Source organism: Aquarana catesbeiana, linkage group LG02 (genome assembly GCF_042186555.1).
Source record: "Aquarana catesbeiana isolate 2022-GZ linkage group LG02, ASM4218655v1, whole genome shotgun sequence".
Taxonomy (NCBI): domain Eukaryota; kingdom Metazoa; phylum Chordata; class Amphibia; order Anura; family Ranidae; genus Aquarana; species Aquarana catesbeiana.
Genome location: NC_133325.1, coordinates 501,967,201 through 501,983,737, shown reverse-complemented (window position 1 = coordinate 501,983,737; position 16,537 = coordinate 501,967,201). Strand labels below are relative to the sequence as shown.

Genomic DNA, 16,537 nt, shown 5'->3' with positions numbered 1-16,537 from the left:
CCAAGGACCTAGTTAAAATGGTCTTTCTACCCGAAGATTATTTTCTCCCTGCGATCAGATCTGGCGAGCGATTCCTAGGCTGGGATCGCAGTATTCCAATAAGCCCTAGCTACTAGCAGGGTATGGAAGGGGCATATGGAAGAGGCGCTGAAGACGGTGTAGTCCTAGCCACTGGCAGGCGAACCCCAACTGGTCATACAGCCTAGCTACTAGCAGGTGACCCTTGTTGCCCAGGAATAAGTCCGGTCTGTGCTGTGTTACCTGACCCAGGTCTCGATCGCAGCAGGAGTGGTGAGTCCGTTCCGTTTTCTCTGTTATGGCAGCAGTTTGTGTATTCCTTCCCTGTGTTTGTCTCTGCTTGTGTCCTGTGTCCTTCCCCGCACTGTCGGGTACAGTGTAGCTGGTAGATATGGCGGCTGGTTCCCTCTGCGTTCCAGCCACCGTTCACTTCCTGGTTTCGTTTTCGCGGCCATTCTGCGCATGCGCGGGTCCGGCGCGAGAACGAGGCTTGGTTCGCGCACGCGCATAGCGGTAACTGCGCGTGCGCACTAGCGGCACGGCGGTGACGTCACAGGGGCGCCAGATTTAAATTTGGGAAAATGGTCTGCAGGCTTGGGAATGCTTGCAGACTGTCGGCAGTGTATCCCCTTGCTCTGATTCTGCTATATCAGGTGAGGGGGCTTCTGAGGACAGGTTTTGTGGCCTGCCCTTACTGCTTTCTAATTCCTATCTGGTTGCCTTGTTGTTTCAGCCCCGATGGATCCCTCTGGGAGCATTAGCGCTTCACCGCCTGCCTCTGGCCAGCCCTCTCGCAACAGGTACTTGGTAGGGGGGTTCCTGCCTGGGTGTTGCGGGGGGGAAGGGGGGGGTTATGGAACATCAGTTATCTGTTGTCTCCATTAACACAGAAGGACTTGTGTTTTTTCTTTTCAGCCCTTCTAGGTCTACTCAACAACGTAGCTCGCACAGAAGTGGTTCCTCTAGATCACAGCACCGGCATTCCTCTTCCAGATCTGGACATCACGGTTCCTCCTCGAAATCGAGACACCGTAGCCGGGAACCATCTCACCCTTCCAAATCTCACTCCAGTCATGCAGCCGAAGGAGCCTGCTGGGGGTGTAGGGCAAAGGTTCCTATAGGCAAATCCCTCTGTGATACCTGCTATGTAAAAGCAACAGGTGAAAGAGGTGGATCGGATCAGCAACTCAAGTCTCTGGTGGAGAAGATCATGAAAGAGAATCTAAAGGAATTGGGGTCTAGCCAATCCCATGTTTCTCCTACAGAGCCTCCAGATCCACCAATTAGGGATACCCAGGCTCAGGACACTTGTGAGTCCTCTTTACCCAGTCACCTGTCTGCTGTCTCCTCAGATAGTGATTCAGAAGGAGAAGACCCTTATACTGGATTTAGTTTTGACTTACTTCCTCCTCTGATTAAAGCCATAAAGGAAACTTTAAACTGGGAAGAGCCAGTGACGGCCCCTGCAAAACAGAGGAAGTTCTTCAAGCAGCTGAAGAAGGAACGTGTCAGCTTCCCCTTTTTCACTGAATTAGGTGAAGTTATCACGGATGAGTGGGGAAAGGTAGAGAAAAAGAACTCCCTTCTCTCTAAAATTCAAAGGCTTTATCCCTTCAAGGAAGAAGAAGTTAAGCAACTGGAGTCTGCTCCGCTAGTGGATGCAGCTGTGATGAGATTGGTCAGGCATGTGACCCTCCTTCTGGAGGACACGGTCTCGTTCAGAGACGCCCTGGACAGACGGATAGACTCGGATTTGAAGCGGGTCTATCTCACAGCAGGCATGGCATGTAAACCAGCCTTGGCTCTGGCCGCCATGTCCAGGGCCATGGAGACGTGGTCAGATAGCGTGGACGAGACACTTAGAGGTGTCTCGGAGGAAGCGGCCAGGAGTTCGCCCATCCAGGAATTAAGGTTAGCCTCATCCTTTCTGGGGGAGGCTTCAATCGACATTATCCGCTTGGTGGCTAGAGTTATGTTGTCTGCTGTTACTGCCAAGCGTGCCCTTTGGCTTCGCCCCTGGCTGGCAGACCCAGCATCAAAGCAGGTTTGGTGCCGTATCCCCTTCGATGGGTCTTCTCTTTTCGGTAATAAATTAGACAGCGCCATAACCCGTGCCACCGGGGGTAAGTCGGGGTTCCTCCCTCAGGACAGGCGATTACAAGGCCAGAGAAGATCGTTTCCAAGGAAACAGAACCAGGATCGTGCCAGGGAAGCACGTGGATACAGGCCGGGCCGTGAGTTCTCCAGATCCTGGAAGGCCAGACAATCTTCTTTTAAGAAGACTGCTAAGAGTAGTATGTCGGGTGAGAAGGAACCGACCAAGTCTTTTTGAGATGGGGCCCGCCCAGGCAGGCCAGGTGGGGGCTCGCCTCCTCCGCTTTCGGCATGTTTGGGCGGCCTCGATCCAGGACTTTTGGACCGTAAGGACGATTTCCTCAGGCCACACCTGGGTTTTCAGCAGTGCTCCCAGGCTCAGGTGTGTCCCCACATCTCTTCCAGCCACAGAAGAAAAAAGAAAAATCCTTTTAGCTTACGTGAGATCTTTGTTAGATCAAGGCGCGGCTATTCCTGTCCCAGACGACCAACGTGGCATGGGGATGTATTCTCCTCTTTTCATGGTCCAGAAAAAGAATGGAGCATGGCGACCTGTCATAGATTTGACGCACCTGAACCACTTCATCAAAAAGGAAAGGTTCAAAATGGAAACCCTGTCCACAATTCGACAGTCAGTTCAACCAGGAGACTGGCTCATTTCAATAGATCTCAAGGACGCCTATTTCCACGTTCCAGTGGCAGCAGACTTTCAACGCTTTCTCCGTTTTTCCATAGGCCAACTACACTTACAATTCACATGCCTTCCCTTCGGTCTGTCCACCTCTCCACGGGTCTTCTCGAAGGTCTTGTTGGCCGTTGTGGCTCTACTGAGAACCAGAGGGATCCGTCTTCACCACTATCTGGACGATCTCCTCCTACTGGCGCAAGACAGAGATTGCCTCCTGAAACACAGAGATATGGTCATCTCAACTCTCCAAGAATTCGGATGGCTCCTGAACCGGGAGAAGAGCCAACTAGAGCCTTCTCAGTCTCTCGTGTTCCTCGGGGCCCTCTTCGATACAGCGAAAGGCACAATTTCCTTACCCGAGGAGAAGATCACAATAGTTCGGGACAGGATTCGCCTGGCTCTCTCCTCTTCTCATCTCCGGGCCCTCCAGTGTCTGAGAATCATAGGCACCATGGTGTCCACAATACCAATGGTGAAATGGGCTCAGTGGAGGATGCGTCCTTTCCAGAAGGGATTTCTTCTTCAATGGTCGGGCGACAAGAATCAGCGCGTTTGCATCTCTCAGACCATGAGGGGTTCCCTCCTCTGGTGGCTTCAGAAAGAGAATCTACGCAGGTGTCACTCCATCCTTCCCATCACTTGGATCACTGTGACATCAGACACCAGCGAGAGAGGTTGGGGTGCTCATTGCCTAGCGGAAGTGGCTCAAGGCTCCTGGGATTTCCCAGCGTGGAGATTGGTGTCAAATATCCTAGAGTTGCGTGCAGCCTTCCAGGCACTGCTGGCATTTCGTCATCTGATAGCAGGGACATCCGTGTTACTCAGACTGGACAATACGACGGCAGTAGCCTATGTAAGGAAACAAGGGGGTACCAAGAGCCTGTCTCTGCTACAAGAAGTGGAACCAATAATGGTCTGGGCCCAGAAGAATCTGGTCAACCTAACGGCAACCTATGTTCCAGGGATTCTCAATGTCCAAGCGGATTTTCTCTCACGAGTCCACTTGGACAACAACGAGTGGTCTCTCCACGAGGATGTGTTCAGATGGATTCTATCACTGGGGATCTCGCCAGAAGTCGATCTCTTCGCCTCCCCGTACAACAAAAAGCTAACGAGGTACTACGCAAGGTTTCGAGATCCACAGGCCTACGGGATAGACGCACTGACAGAACGTTGGTGGTTCCACAGAGCCTATGCCTTCCCTCCGACACCTATCATCTTCCAGTTCCTGCGGAGGCTCAGGTGGGAGGAGGTGGAGATAATAGCCATCATTCCTTACTGGCCCAACAGGCCTTGGTTTCCTCTTCTATCACTCCTCAGCTTCCGAGAACCAGTTCTTCTTCCAACCAGAACGGATCTACTCTCCCAAGGCACGATTCTCCATCCGTGCCCAGCTCACCTACAGTTGAGGGCTTGGTTCTTGAGAGGGGTAGGTTGGAAGCACTAGGTTGCCCTAAGGAGGTTATTCCTACACTTCTGAATGCAAGAAGACAAAGCACTAACAAGGTGTATGAGCGTATTTGGACAAGGTTCTCGATCCATATGTCGTCCAGGGCCAAGTCATGTGGCGCACCTGCAGTCCAGGACATCTTGAGCTTCCTCCAATCAGGCCTGGATTTGCCCTTATCTGTCAGCTCACTGCGTGTACAGGTTTCAGCGATCTCAGCCTTTACTGGGGTGTCCTGGGCCAGACATGCCCTTATTCAACAATTCTTCAAAGGAGCAATTAGAATGAGGCCTCAAAGGAAACCCAGGTTCCCTAAATGGGATCTACCTCTAGTTCTTGAGTTCTTCTCTCAACTCGTTAAACCACTGTCTGTTAGAGATCTTACTATCAAGACTGCCTTTTTGATTGCCATCACCTCAGCCAAGAGGGTGTCCGAGATCCAGGCCTTAGGGTCAAAAGAACCTTTCTTAACCTTCTTTCCAGACAGAGTGACTCTAATTCCAATGCTAGGGTCAAACCCTAAGGTCACCTCAATCTTTCACGAGAATCAAGAGATCTCACTTCCTACCTTTAGATCTGCTGGAAATCTAGAAATACATCCACTCGATGTTGGCGTCTCCTTGAAGCAATATCTAGAAGTAACGGCTCCCTTCCGTCAATCGGATTATCTCTTTGTGTCATTCTACGGGAAGAACAAGGGGCTCCGAGCCTCAGTCAGATCCATTGCTGCATGGGTTGTACAGACAATTCAATGGGCATATAGAGAGAAGGGCTTGGCTCCTCCAGAAGCGGTGACAGCGCACTCGACTAGAAGTCTTTCGACCTCGTGGGCAGCTTCTCGTCACGTCTCGCCTGAAGTGATTTGCAGGGCGGCTTCTTGGTCATCGATCCATACCTTCATGTCCCACTATTGTGTTGAGCCAGCTGCTCTATCCTCAGTTGATTTTGGTGTTAAAGTACTGTCGGTGGACGGTATTAAATAAATCTTTGTTTCTTCAGCATTTTGCCCACCCGGGTGTGTACGGCGAGTTATTTCCCACACGTTGGCTGCCATGGAGTCTGTCAGGAAAACGGAAAATTCCTATCAAAATACTTACCGTAATTTTCCTTTCCTGATGGACTCCATGGCAGCAGGAGTTCCCTCCCAAATGACTGGAGTAGGCTAGTTATCGAACACGGCTGCTGGTGAGGAGCAAAGATTTATGGGAGTAGTGTCCTATAGGGTAGTAGAGGCGGGACTAAACCCACACGTTGGCTGCCATGGAGTCCATCAGGAAAGGAAAATTACGGTAAGTATTTTGATAGGAATTTTCCGTTTTATCTTGCTGGTGAGAGCACACCAAGTCCCAGGAGCCGCCTTATTTAGAATAAGCTACTTAAAATGTTACATAGTTTATAGGATTATAGATGTGGAATGGACGCTAACCCTTGATGAATCACTGGCAGTAAAGAAAGGACTCCCTGAAGCCACACATCCGTGTTGTCCCTATACTGGGTGTATGAATGGCAACCTCAGCCTGGACTCTGACCAAGCCACACCCCCAACACATTTCGCTCCGCCCCTCTGAGCTTAGTCGTGGTGATGAAGATCCTAGGCATGTGGGGGAGTATTTATGCATCATTGGCTATTATTCAAAGGATTAGCGGGTATGTATGGTGAGAGAGTATATAGAAAAATACTGAAAAAATGTTGGTTTGTAATTAAAAGATGTGGGATTATTAAACCCCCTTAGGCTGGGAATTTCAAAGAATGAAAATGCAAAAAATGATAATGATAAAGTAAATAATACTGATCCTGAGTTGTAATTAAAACAAAATCAAATGATCAAAGTGCAAAAATACAAAGATGCAAAAAAAGTTCTCCCTCCCTGAACCCAACAAATGTATACTATGTATACTATTATTTTATCATATTAAACCACTAATGAAGAAAAAATGTAAAAAATAATTAATGTTACACTAATGGAAATTATGTGGAATCTCCAAAGAGGAACAAAACACTCAAACGATGGAATAAGATGATCATGAGTAGAGCAGGGCTGAATATATATATAACGAGAGTCTATGTAGGAATGAAGACAGAGATAAGTATATATTATTCAGGGTAATATCCCTTTAGGCCTTTGGGGATATGAGTATCCAGTCTAAAGATCCAATTGGCTTCCCTTCTGCACAGAAGGGAGAAGCAGTCACCACCGTGAGCTGGGCAATTAACCCTTTCAACTATTTGAATTTTAAAGGATTTTACATTTTGATGGTAAAATCGGTTAAAATGCCTGGCCAAGTTTGTGTTTTTGTTAGTTCTGATGTCAGAAAAATGGTCTGTCTGTCTGTCACTTAGTCATCTGGTCATCCTTCCTACGTATTGTATGTTGCATGTGGTTACAAGTGACCACATATATTACATACCATATTTATCGGCGTATAACACGCGCCGGCGTGTAACACGCACCCCAAGTTTAGGAGGGAATTTTAAGGAAAAAAAACTTTTAGGAGGGAAGTTTAAGGGAAAAAAAACTTACATTAAAATGCCCATCAATGCAGCCTTATCTGTCCATCTGCAGCCTTTTCAGTGTCAGTGCAGCCTTGCCCCAGTGCAGCTTTGTCAGTGCAGCCTTGTCAGTGCAGCCTTGTCAGTGCAGCCTTGTCAGTGCAGCTTTGCCCCAGTACAGGTGCAGCCTTGTCAGTGCAGCTTTGCCCCAGTGCAGGTGCAGCCTTGCCCCAGTGCAGCTTTGTTAGTGCAGGTTTGCCCCATGTACAGGTGCAGCCATGTCAGTGCAGCTTTGTGCACTCGGTGTAGATTTAAATATGGCGCCGAGACTGCAGGGAGCCGAGATACACATACCCGAGTGTTCTCGGCTTTTTTCGGCGCCGCCGTCACGCCCAGTCCCGCCCCTGGACCTGTGTTATGTCCATCATAGGGCAGGACTGGGCGTGACTGTGAGCGGCGCCGAAAAAAGCCGAGAACACTCAGGTATGTGTATCTCGGCTCCCTGCAGTCTCGGCGCCATATTTAAATCTACCCACGGCTGTGTATGTTGGCGGCGACCGCGGCAATTGCCGCGATCGCTCCGATGACACAGAAATCGGCGGGGATAGGCCTATAACACGCACCCACGATTTTCCCCTGATTTTCAGGGGAAAAAAGTGCGTGTTATATGCCGATAAATACGGTATATATAGTGTCACAGTTAACCAGCTGCTAACCTTGATGAATCACCTTTGAAGATGTTACCTCACCAGCTGTGAGGAGAGGTCCCAACTCCTAAAGTGGTCATAGATTATGAACCAGCCAACTCTGGTAGCCTGGTCAGGGTTAAGATTTGTGACCCCAGCCCATTATCCCAATTGCAATGAATCCAAACATCACATGACCACCATCTACAGGCCCCATACAACCATTTTGTCTGTCCCTAGGGTGTTCTATAAGGCCAGGACATAACATTTTGAATTCACATGTAGCTCACAGTGCATTCTATCATTAGGGATAATTTTCATCTCTCTGTAACTAATATTTTTTATTTTATTTGAGATGAACATATGATATGAAGAAAATGAGAGGTGGTTCCCAGACAATGTAGAGTCAGTTTGTAAAGGCCCCTTTTTTCCTGGTGAATTGTAGTCGCATGGTCTGTGTAAATTCTAGGTTTTTGAGACAACAGTTAATTATCTGCCTACTCCACAAAACCTGTCATAAATGAATTGGCAGCTAGATGTCAATTCAAGTCTGCAAGCCTATTGAGTTCCTAAACTCTGAGCATTTATCAATTCGGATGAATTAGGAATATACTGTATCTGTAATATCATACCCTTTTTCCTAATGTAACACTGGGTCCTAAATTTTGTAGATAATTCTGAGATTTTGGGAAGATTTGTCTAATTCTGTATTATATTAACATGCTTTGCAAGGCATCATTGCTTTTGCTAAGCTTGTATATGCAATTAATCCAGTATACCTTTATCACTTTGTCACCAGGCATTAGATGAAGGAATCACATATGCTACCTTACGTTTTGATGAAAGAAACTCCACGGTACATGGCAACAATCAAGAAAGACCCCTGTCTTCCTTAATATGAATATTTTCTCAACCTCCTGCGTGATTTTTAATCCCATTCTACACCAATGTATTGGAAATGTGCCCACACTGATAAATTGTTAACTTTTATTTAACATATTTGAACAGACAAGTATTAGATCTTCATTCAAAACATTCCAGCTGATACAGTATAGGGGATATATTTAAATAAAAATGCAAGGAAAATTATTACTGTATTAAAGAAAACAAAAAAAAAAGATGTAATGGTGTGCTATGGAAAAGGTAAGTACACCCTTGGCATCAGAAGCTGGTATTAACCCCATTATCATTATAAAGCGCCGAGATGGGCAGCCAAACTGGTAAGAAGCGTGGGGAGTTCAGCTATGAGGAACAATTATCTGAACTGAATTCTCTCTTGAGAAGAGGAGATTAATAGGGGGGTTATGATCAACACGTATAAATATATAAATGGTCCATATAGTAAACTTGGCGTTGAGTTATTCACTTTAAGGTCATAACAGGGGACAAGGGGGCATACTTTATATCTGGATGAAAAGTGATTTAACCTCCAAATACGGAAAGGCTTCTTCACAGAAGTGAAAATGTGGAATAGACTCCCTTAAGAGCTGGTTCTGGCCAGCTCAGTAGATAGTTTTAAAAAAGGCCTGGATTCTTTCCTAGATACACATAATATAACTGGATATTAATATTTTAGGTAAAGTTGATCCAGGAAATATCAGGTTTCCTCTTGGGGGATCAGGAAGGATTTTTTTTCCCCTGCTGGAGCAAATTGGATCATGCGTTTTTTTTTTGCCTTTCTCTAGATCAGCTGTGGGTATAGGATTTTGTATATGGGTTTGTATAAATGTTGTTTTTTTTCCCTTCTATTGGTTGAACTGAATGGCCATGGCTTTTTTCAACCAGACTAAAGCCTAGTACACACTATCAGTTTTTTTTCATTCAGCCCGCTGGCTCGCGAGGAGCTCAGTATGCTAACTATCCGAGGTTAGCAAAGCGATCTCCCCACGGAGCTATTGTGTTCTAAAAGGGGGGACAGGGGAGACTGTCCCCCCTCCCACCGCCAGAACATACTGGTCAGCGCTCACAGTCATTGGCTGCCAGCACTGATCGGATACCATTCAGCCGCCTTCTGTTGAAGAGGCTGGCATACACACAGACAGATAGAAGAAAAGAGGATGCACCAGCCTAGTGCATTATCCTAAGTGAATTTCCCCAGTCGTCTTCCAGGACAGCCCATGAGAGAAGGCCCTCCCCCTGACAGGAACAGAAAACGCATCACCAATACACTTTAAAAGGCAGTCCCTCTGCTGAACTGGTCAGTTTATTGTGTTTCCTCCAGATGGAGGAGATGCATCACCTGGAACTAGGGTGAGGGAGGCCTCTGTTCTCCATCTTTCTTTTTGTTCCACCCACATCTTTACCTACTTGGCTCCACTGGGAGCAGCTAGTAGGATTTTCGTCAAGAGGGCCCTCCAAGACCACTCCGGTGAGGAAAGTGGAAGCATGGTTCCCTTTTTCCTTCTGTGCTTGGTGAAGACCATGACTAGAAGTGGCATACCCCCTTGACAGGAACCAGCAGGCAGCGTGGATTCCCAGTCCAAATGTCTGGGTGCGTGCACTGTCTGGACATTTTTGGGCAGAGGGGCTCGCGTAGTAGCTACATTGGGTTGTGGCCTGCCTGTGTTCCTGTTTGACTGGATGATGCACGGCAGTAATCCTTGTAGGGGAAAAATAATTTCCAGGCGCTGGAGGTTTTGGTTCCAAGCCTCTTTTTCGGCGCAGGAGTAGGGGAAAGGTTAGCTGGTGCCTTTAAATAGCATTTTCCTCAAGCACAGGGTGCATTTGGAGGCTTGTTCTAGTGGATTTTTGGCATCCCATAATCTGTAAAGTATGGTAGTCATTTTAGGCAACCCCCTTACTGCTTAGTCTTTTCAGGTGGCAGTGGGTGCACCGTAACTTGGAGTATCAGCGCTGTTTCGGGTATCAGCACTGCTTCCATATAACAAAGCTGTTCTACATAACATGTTCATGGAACTTTAACATGGGTCCCTGAAGGGATAAGGTATGTCTCAAGGCGTGAGCTTTGTCACATTTCATATATAAGGATGCAGATGGGGAAAAGTCACTAGTCATATGCTTTTGTAGCAGATCCTTATGTTTATATTGTATATAGGATGGTGTTTTTTATATCTACACCAAAGTTTGGGCTAGTCTCTATTGAGAACTGTAACTCTGTTTCCAGGAGTCTTCCAGGACACCCAGGTTCCTGCCCTTATGTTAATGGTTGTTAAGTTTGTATATGCTTTAAGGTTTTGTCCTTCAGTTCTTGTTTAAATCTGACCAGTTCAGCAGAGGGACTGCCTTTTAAAGTGTATTGGTTATGGGTTTCGGGTTCCTTTTGGGAGGAGGGGCTTCTCTCATGGGCTGTCCTGGAAGACTCCTGCAAACAGAGTTACCGGTAAGTCTAACTCCGGTTTTATTTTGTATAAAAAAGATAAAAACTACTCCCAAGCATGTAGATTTTAATACAGTTATACAGGCCACTATCCTTTGCCTATACCGTCCTGGGACCAGCAATCTCCAGGACGTAGGGGAGACCATGCAGGGGCCCCTGCTGGCTGATGCGTTTATGGTCAAATTTTTTGACCGTTTTCCAATGGAGAATTCCTTCAGCTGCAAGATGTTTGAGTGTACCAGACCTCCAAGCATAAGTTGCTTATTTACATTTCTGCAAACTTTAAATGTTTTGTCATTTTGTAGAAAGGCACAATTTAAGATTTGCAAATATTTGTTTGTTATTAACTCAATATAGTTTTATGTTTTATATTTAGTAGAAATTTTGTTAGTTATGATGTGTTTCTGTGCTAATAATGCTTTAGAGTAATTTTATAGATAATATTTTTTGATGAACATTTGCACTATTTGAACTATTGCATGATGTGCAAAATCAGGAGCAACATCTTTATTCTACAGGTGCTAGGCTTTTGAAAATGTATGGTTTGGGTGTTCTTTTTACAGACTTTCAAATCTTACATAGTTGGTAAAGACACCAGTCCATCCAGTTCAACCTGTGGTGTGTGAGTGTGCTTGTGTTTATGCAGTGGTGGCTGGTGAAGTTTTAGGATGGGGGGGCGCCAGACCCTGCCCTTCATTTTTGACCCCTCCCACTTCTCATAAACCACACCCCTTATAGAATCCACCCACTCCATCCCTTGTATTCCACTTGCTTCCACCCATAATGTCATGAGTATACCGCTCAGATCACAGGACAGAGTATACAGCCCCAGCATCACAGGACAAAGTATACAGCCCCAGTATCACAGGACAGAGTATATAGTTCAGCATCACAGGACAGAGTATATAGCTCAGCCTCACAGATCATGGTTTATAGCACAGCCTCGCCGAACATGGTATATAGCACAGCCTCATAGATCTTCGCAAACCAACTGAAAAATTACACTGTTAGTAATGAAGGACTCTAAATAGGCATTTATCAGGTGATTATGTGTCATTACTGCTAGATAAAATATAGAAAATGTTACTATTTAAGTCAACTGTTAAAGATTGCAATAAATGTACCACAAATCAGTGATTTTTTTGTTTTTTAAAACAGAAAACAAACTTTATTGTACAACAAAAAAACAACAAAAAAACTCTGAATCAGAGTAAAGGTGACTGAATACAAATGCATGCCACATTCACATTAGCGCCAGTAGAACTATTTGAAAATAAATTTTGCTCTCCTTTCTTTCTGGCTTGCAAATTTCTCAATGACCTTCTGGTTGAAATCAGTCATCTCTGTCACCACTCTCTTTTTCATGGACAGCATGGCCAATGCATTCAGCCTCTCCTGGGTCATGCTATTTCTCAGAAAAGTCTTAATCCTTTTTAAGGTTAAGAAGCACCTCCCAGCTTCTGCTGTTGTCATGGGTGTGGTGATGAGAATCTTTAGCAGAGTGACAGTCTCTCTAAATACTTTTTCAAGATTGTTCTACATAAACAGCTGGAATAGGTCCACAGCACCATTACACTTTCTGAACTCTTCTTTGCGGTAGATGAGACTAAGCTCTGTCTTCAACCTACTCTTATTGAGCAGTGGATAGGCCTTCAAAGTCTTACTCAGTGCATCCTCAAGAAACTCCATTACGTACTGTTCAAACCTGTCTGCTTGAAGCAAGGTGGCACTAACAAGGTGGTTTGTGAAGGAGAAACGTTGCATGGTGTGTAAGAGTATGGTATCACAGACCTATAGAGTGAAAGATAAAAACAAAAATGATGTAGTGATGACAAAATGTCAATGTTAACTCTGTTAGCTCCCTGACCATCAAAAATGTCTTGTCCATCTGTATGGAGTTCTGAGAAATTACAGATTCAAAAACACTGAAACTGATCTCCCTTCATAACTTAAAACTGGTCATTTTAAAATGTTCAGTTTTAAGTTATAAAGGGAGATCAGTTTCAGTGGTTTTGAATCCATAACTTCTCAGAACTGCATACACATGGACAAGACATTCTTAGTAAATATGTCAAGTTTCATGCATTTCTGATGCTCAGGCAGCTAACACAGATGAAGGCTGTAATACTAATGTTATCCACTAGAAGGAATAACAAATCCTTTTAGATCACATCATTTTTATATAAATATTGTAAGAAAAAAACTTGTTTTCTTTCCAATATTCATATCTATAAGAGGAAGCTATCAAAAAGACAAATATTGCAACAAATAAAAACTCACCTCGGCTGCAATGCGTTTATGTTCTCCTGGATTCAGCGAGCACCGCCTCCTCGGTTGAGAACCACCTTCACTGCTTTGGTCAACCAGGGATGGGAAAGAATCTCTGCAAAATCTATGAGCAATAAAAATAATAATAATAATAATAATAACAACAACACATGGAAAAGGATGAATATAGCTGCTACCTGATCTTCTGTATGTCCTGCAAGAACTGCTGTATGCTTCCCTTAATGTGGATTGAATCTATGTCCTTCTTCTGGAGTTTGGCATAGGAGGTCCACATACGGCATGATGTTGTGGAAAAGTGTCAGAAAATATTTAAAATCCTGATCCTCCAGCAGCACGGCAAAGCCTGCTGCCTCTCTCATGGTAATAAGGTCAAAGTCACCTGAGTCTTGCATAGTTTCAAAACAACAGATAAGGTCCTCTGTGCTCAAACACTGTATTGACAGCACGGCTGTGAAAGTTCCATCTGACACTGCTTGATGTCGATAGTCTATGGGCAACTACTTTATCAAGAACATCTGTGCGCTTGGGTGATCTTGCAAAAAAGCTGGCAAATCCTCCAAGGTTAGCAAAAAAAGTCTCACTTTGCGCATTTGAGAAGTGGCCTGTTGCATTATCAGATTGAGCCGATGTGCATAGCAGTTTATGTAATGGGCATTTGAGAACATATCTTGAATCTTCTTTTGAAGCCCTGCAGTGGCACCCCTCATCACGCTGGCTCTATCATATGCTTAGGAGATGAGTTTATGCTTCTGATCCCGTGGAAGGATGACAGCAAGACGCTCTTGTAGTGCTGTAGTGATGGAATCCGCTATAGTCGAATGCAGAGCAATAAACTCAAAAACAAATACAGATAAAACATAAAACATATGAGGCAAAGTCCCAGATGTCCGGGGAGATGTATGAGTGCCCACTTGTAGAAAAGAATATCCTCAGATGGTAAAAAAGGGTGCAGTGATAAGATAAACTTCAACATTCGTGTATCAACACCACTGTGTTCCACCACCAGGACTCTAGGCTGCTCACCTTATCGAGTAGACCCTCTGCGCTAACAGAGAGGCCACTCAAGCTTTCCCTTCCACCGGGTTTTTAGACAGATGAAGGTCCACTTGCAGTGTCCAAAAGTCAATCTCATCGGCAGGTACATATCATGTTAAAAACAAAATAACAGGACATAGTGCTCTCCATACGAAAAGTATAAAATGTATTATGTAAAAGAATATTACTCACAAGGATAGCACTGTTTCCCAGTGCAGGAGTATGTAGCATTTACAAATAGAACCAGATGGGTGGCTGTATTGACGTCACTAAGCCCCTCGCACGCGTATCGTCCGTATGGACTTCCTCAGAGAATCTGATTAGGGGCCCATACGTCAGCTCTTATATATGGTACTGGTTCATCAAACAATTATTCAGGAAGATAAGCTCCGTCCATCCTCCAATAGAACTTCAAATGAGAGTGCATACCTTTTTGGTGGTGGGGACTAGGGGCTTCCACATATCGAAGGATCTAATTGGGCACAGATAAGTCAACACCTCCAATAACTTACAGATTCAAAAATGGTAAAACAGCTGTCATGCCTTCCATCGCTCATATGTTATCAATTCCGAGTAAAGGAGGTCAGCATCCTCCAATGGTTACTGGCATTGATGCGTCCTAGGGGCGAGCCCGCCCCTTGTTAGGCCGTTACCCCGGAGACGGAGGCGGGAGGCAGGATCGGAACAAATGATCTTCCCTCACCGTCTATGTCACTCCTAAGCTAGATGGGAGTGTGAACATCTAGGCCGGTTACCCAGCAACAACGTGTGCGTGCTCCGAGGACCGCCCCCAGCGCTCACATCACGTCCCATAGGCTAAAATGGGAGTGTAAACATCCCAGCCGGTCGCTCAGCAACGGCGTGTGCATGCTCCAAAGACCGCCCCCAGCGTTCACATCACGTATCAGCCAACGTGAGTGACTGGGCCGGTAGTCATGGTAACAGACAGACCGCACTGAGCTCGGCCACAAAACGGAGATAAATGCAAAGAGTAGCATGAACTACTGCATAGTAATAATGTGAAATACTGCTGATATAATACTAGAGGGATACGAGGGCTGACCAGAACCCCAAACCCCAAAGTTGTACACTGAGTGGTTGGGAAAAACATTGTAAAGGTCACCCTCAACCAGTCTAAAACGATAAGTCCTAAGGCAACATTCACCCACTTCCTGGAAGTGAGTGTAAAGCAGAAAGACATATAATTCCACCAAGTAGTCACTGAACAGATACTATAAATGAAAACCTCTCCTGTACGTTGCTTTTGCTTTTGGAATCAAGGTAGCGCAGTACAAGCACAAGTTGGCACTGTGTGGCAATATTAGTGGTCTCGTCGGCCTGGATTGAGATAAAATCGCAGCTCCATGCTTCTTGGATAATGTGCTCCTTAACAACAGACAACATACAGTCCAACAGCTTGTTCTGCACAGTTCTCCCTTAAAAAACAGTGGCATTCTCAAGGTGCTCATTCAAAACACCATCAAGAGAAGCAACAAAATCTACCAAGCCACGGAATATCCCAGGATTATCTGATCTCACACTCTCGTCATGGCCATGCAAAGCCAGCTCGAATGCACCACAAAAATTCTAGACATGTGTCGATTTTTTGTGGCCTCTTCATTGTGTCTTCTAATGCCAATTCTGTATCCAATCAAGTTGTTCACCAATGCTACGCTTCCCAAAAAACTCGAGCCTCATAATGTTATCAAGAATGGCTTTGGGTAGTTTCATGCCACTTGCACTTTTCAGTGAGATGCTTTAGGTCGCAAACCCCTGTTGATATCCACAACATGTCGATGCCATGACTGAAATAGCAAACAGGGAAAACAATAATAGGCATGAGTCAGATCACATCCAGCTAACCAACTGGTGGAAAAGCTTCAAGTGTAAACTCGATCATCATTACTTGACCTCTGCTGAATTTGCAATTTGGGTTGATGTGGTCCAAGCTCCTTTATCCTCTTTTTTTTCTTCATCTGAACGCCTTGTGAAGAGAAATAGTTTCAAGGGAAGAACTGAATTTTCACTCATTTTGAACAAAATTTCCACAATGATCAGTACCTATGAGTCAAATGAAAATCTGGGTAGTTATAAAAGAGAGATAGACACTTGCATTTGGCAGCGCCATACCTATTTCATCATATGCAGCCTCACTGTGCTCATAATGAGGGATTCCCACCATGCCTGTGCTGAGTTCCCGTGGCTGTACATCTGCTGGCTGCTGTGCTCATTATAAGGGGTTCCCACCATTCCTGTGCTGAGTTCCTGAGTCTGTACACATGCTGTGCGCATTATCAGGGGTCCCACCATCCCTGTGCTGAGTTTCCGGGTCTGTACACCCGCTGTGCTCATAATGAGGGGTTAATTTTGCTTATTGAAAAATCTTACAAACAACAACTTATATACAATAAAACCATAATAAATAAATAAAACATATTTACAAATTAATTGA

At 45.1% G+C, this 16,537-nt stretch overlaps 1 protein-coding gene across 2 annotated transcripts in view; it reads left to right on the top strand.

Moving 5' to 3' along the window:
* LG02H1orf162 (linkage group 02 C1orf162 homolog) overlaps positions 1–11,894 on the top strand; it is a 98,464-nt gene extending 86,570 nt beyond the window's left edge. For both annotated transcript variants that reach the window (XM_073615746.1, XM_073615745.1), the window contains one exon: positions 8,224–11,894. In XM_073615746.1, coding sequence (XP_073471847.1) covers positions 8,224–8,325 — 102 coding nt within the window. In that variant the 3' untranslated portion in view covers positions 8,326–11,894. The remainder of the gene's footprint in view (positions 1–8,223) is intronic.
* The last annotated feature ends 4,643 nt before the right edge of the window (positions 11,895–16,537 follow it).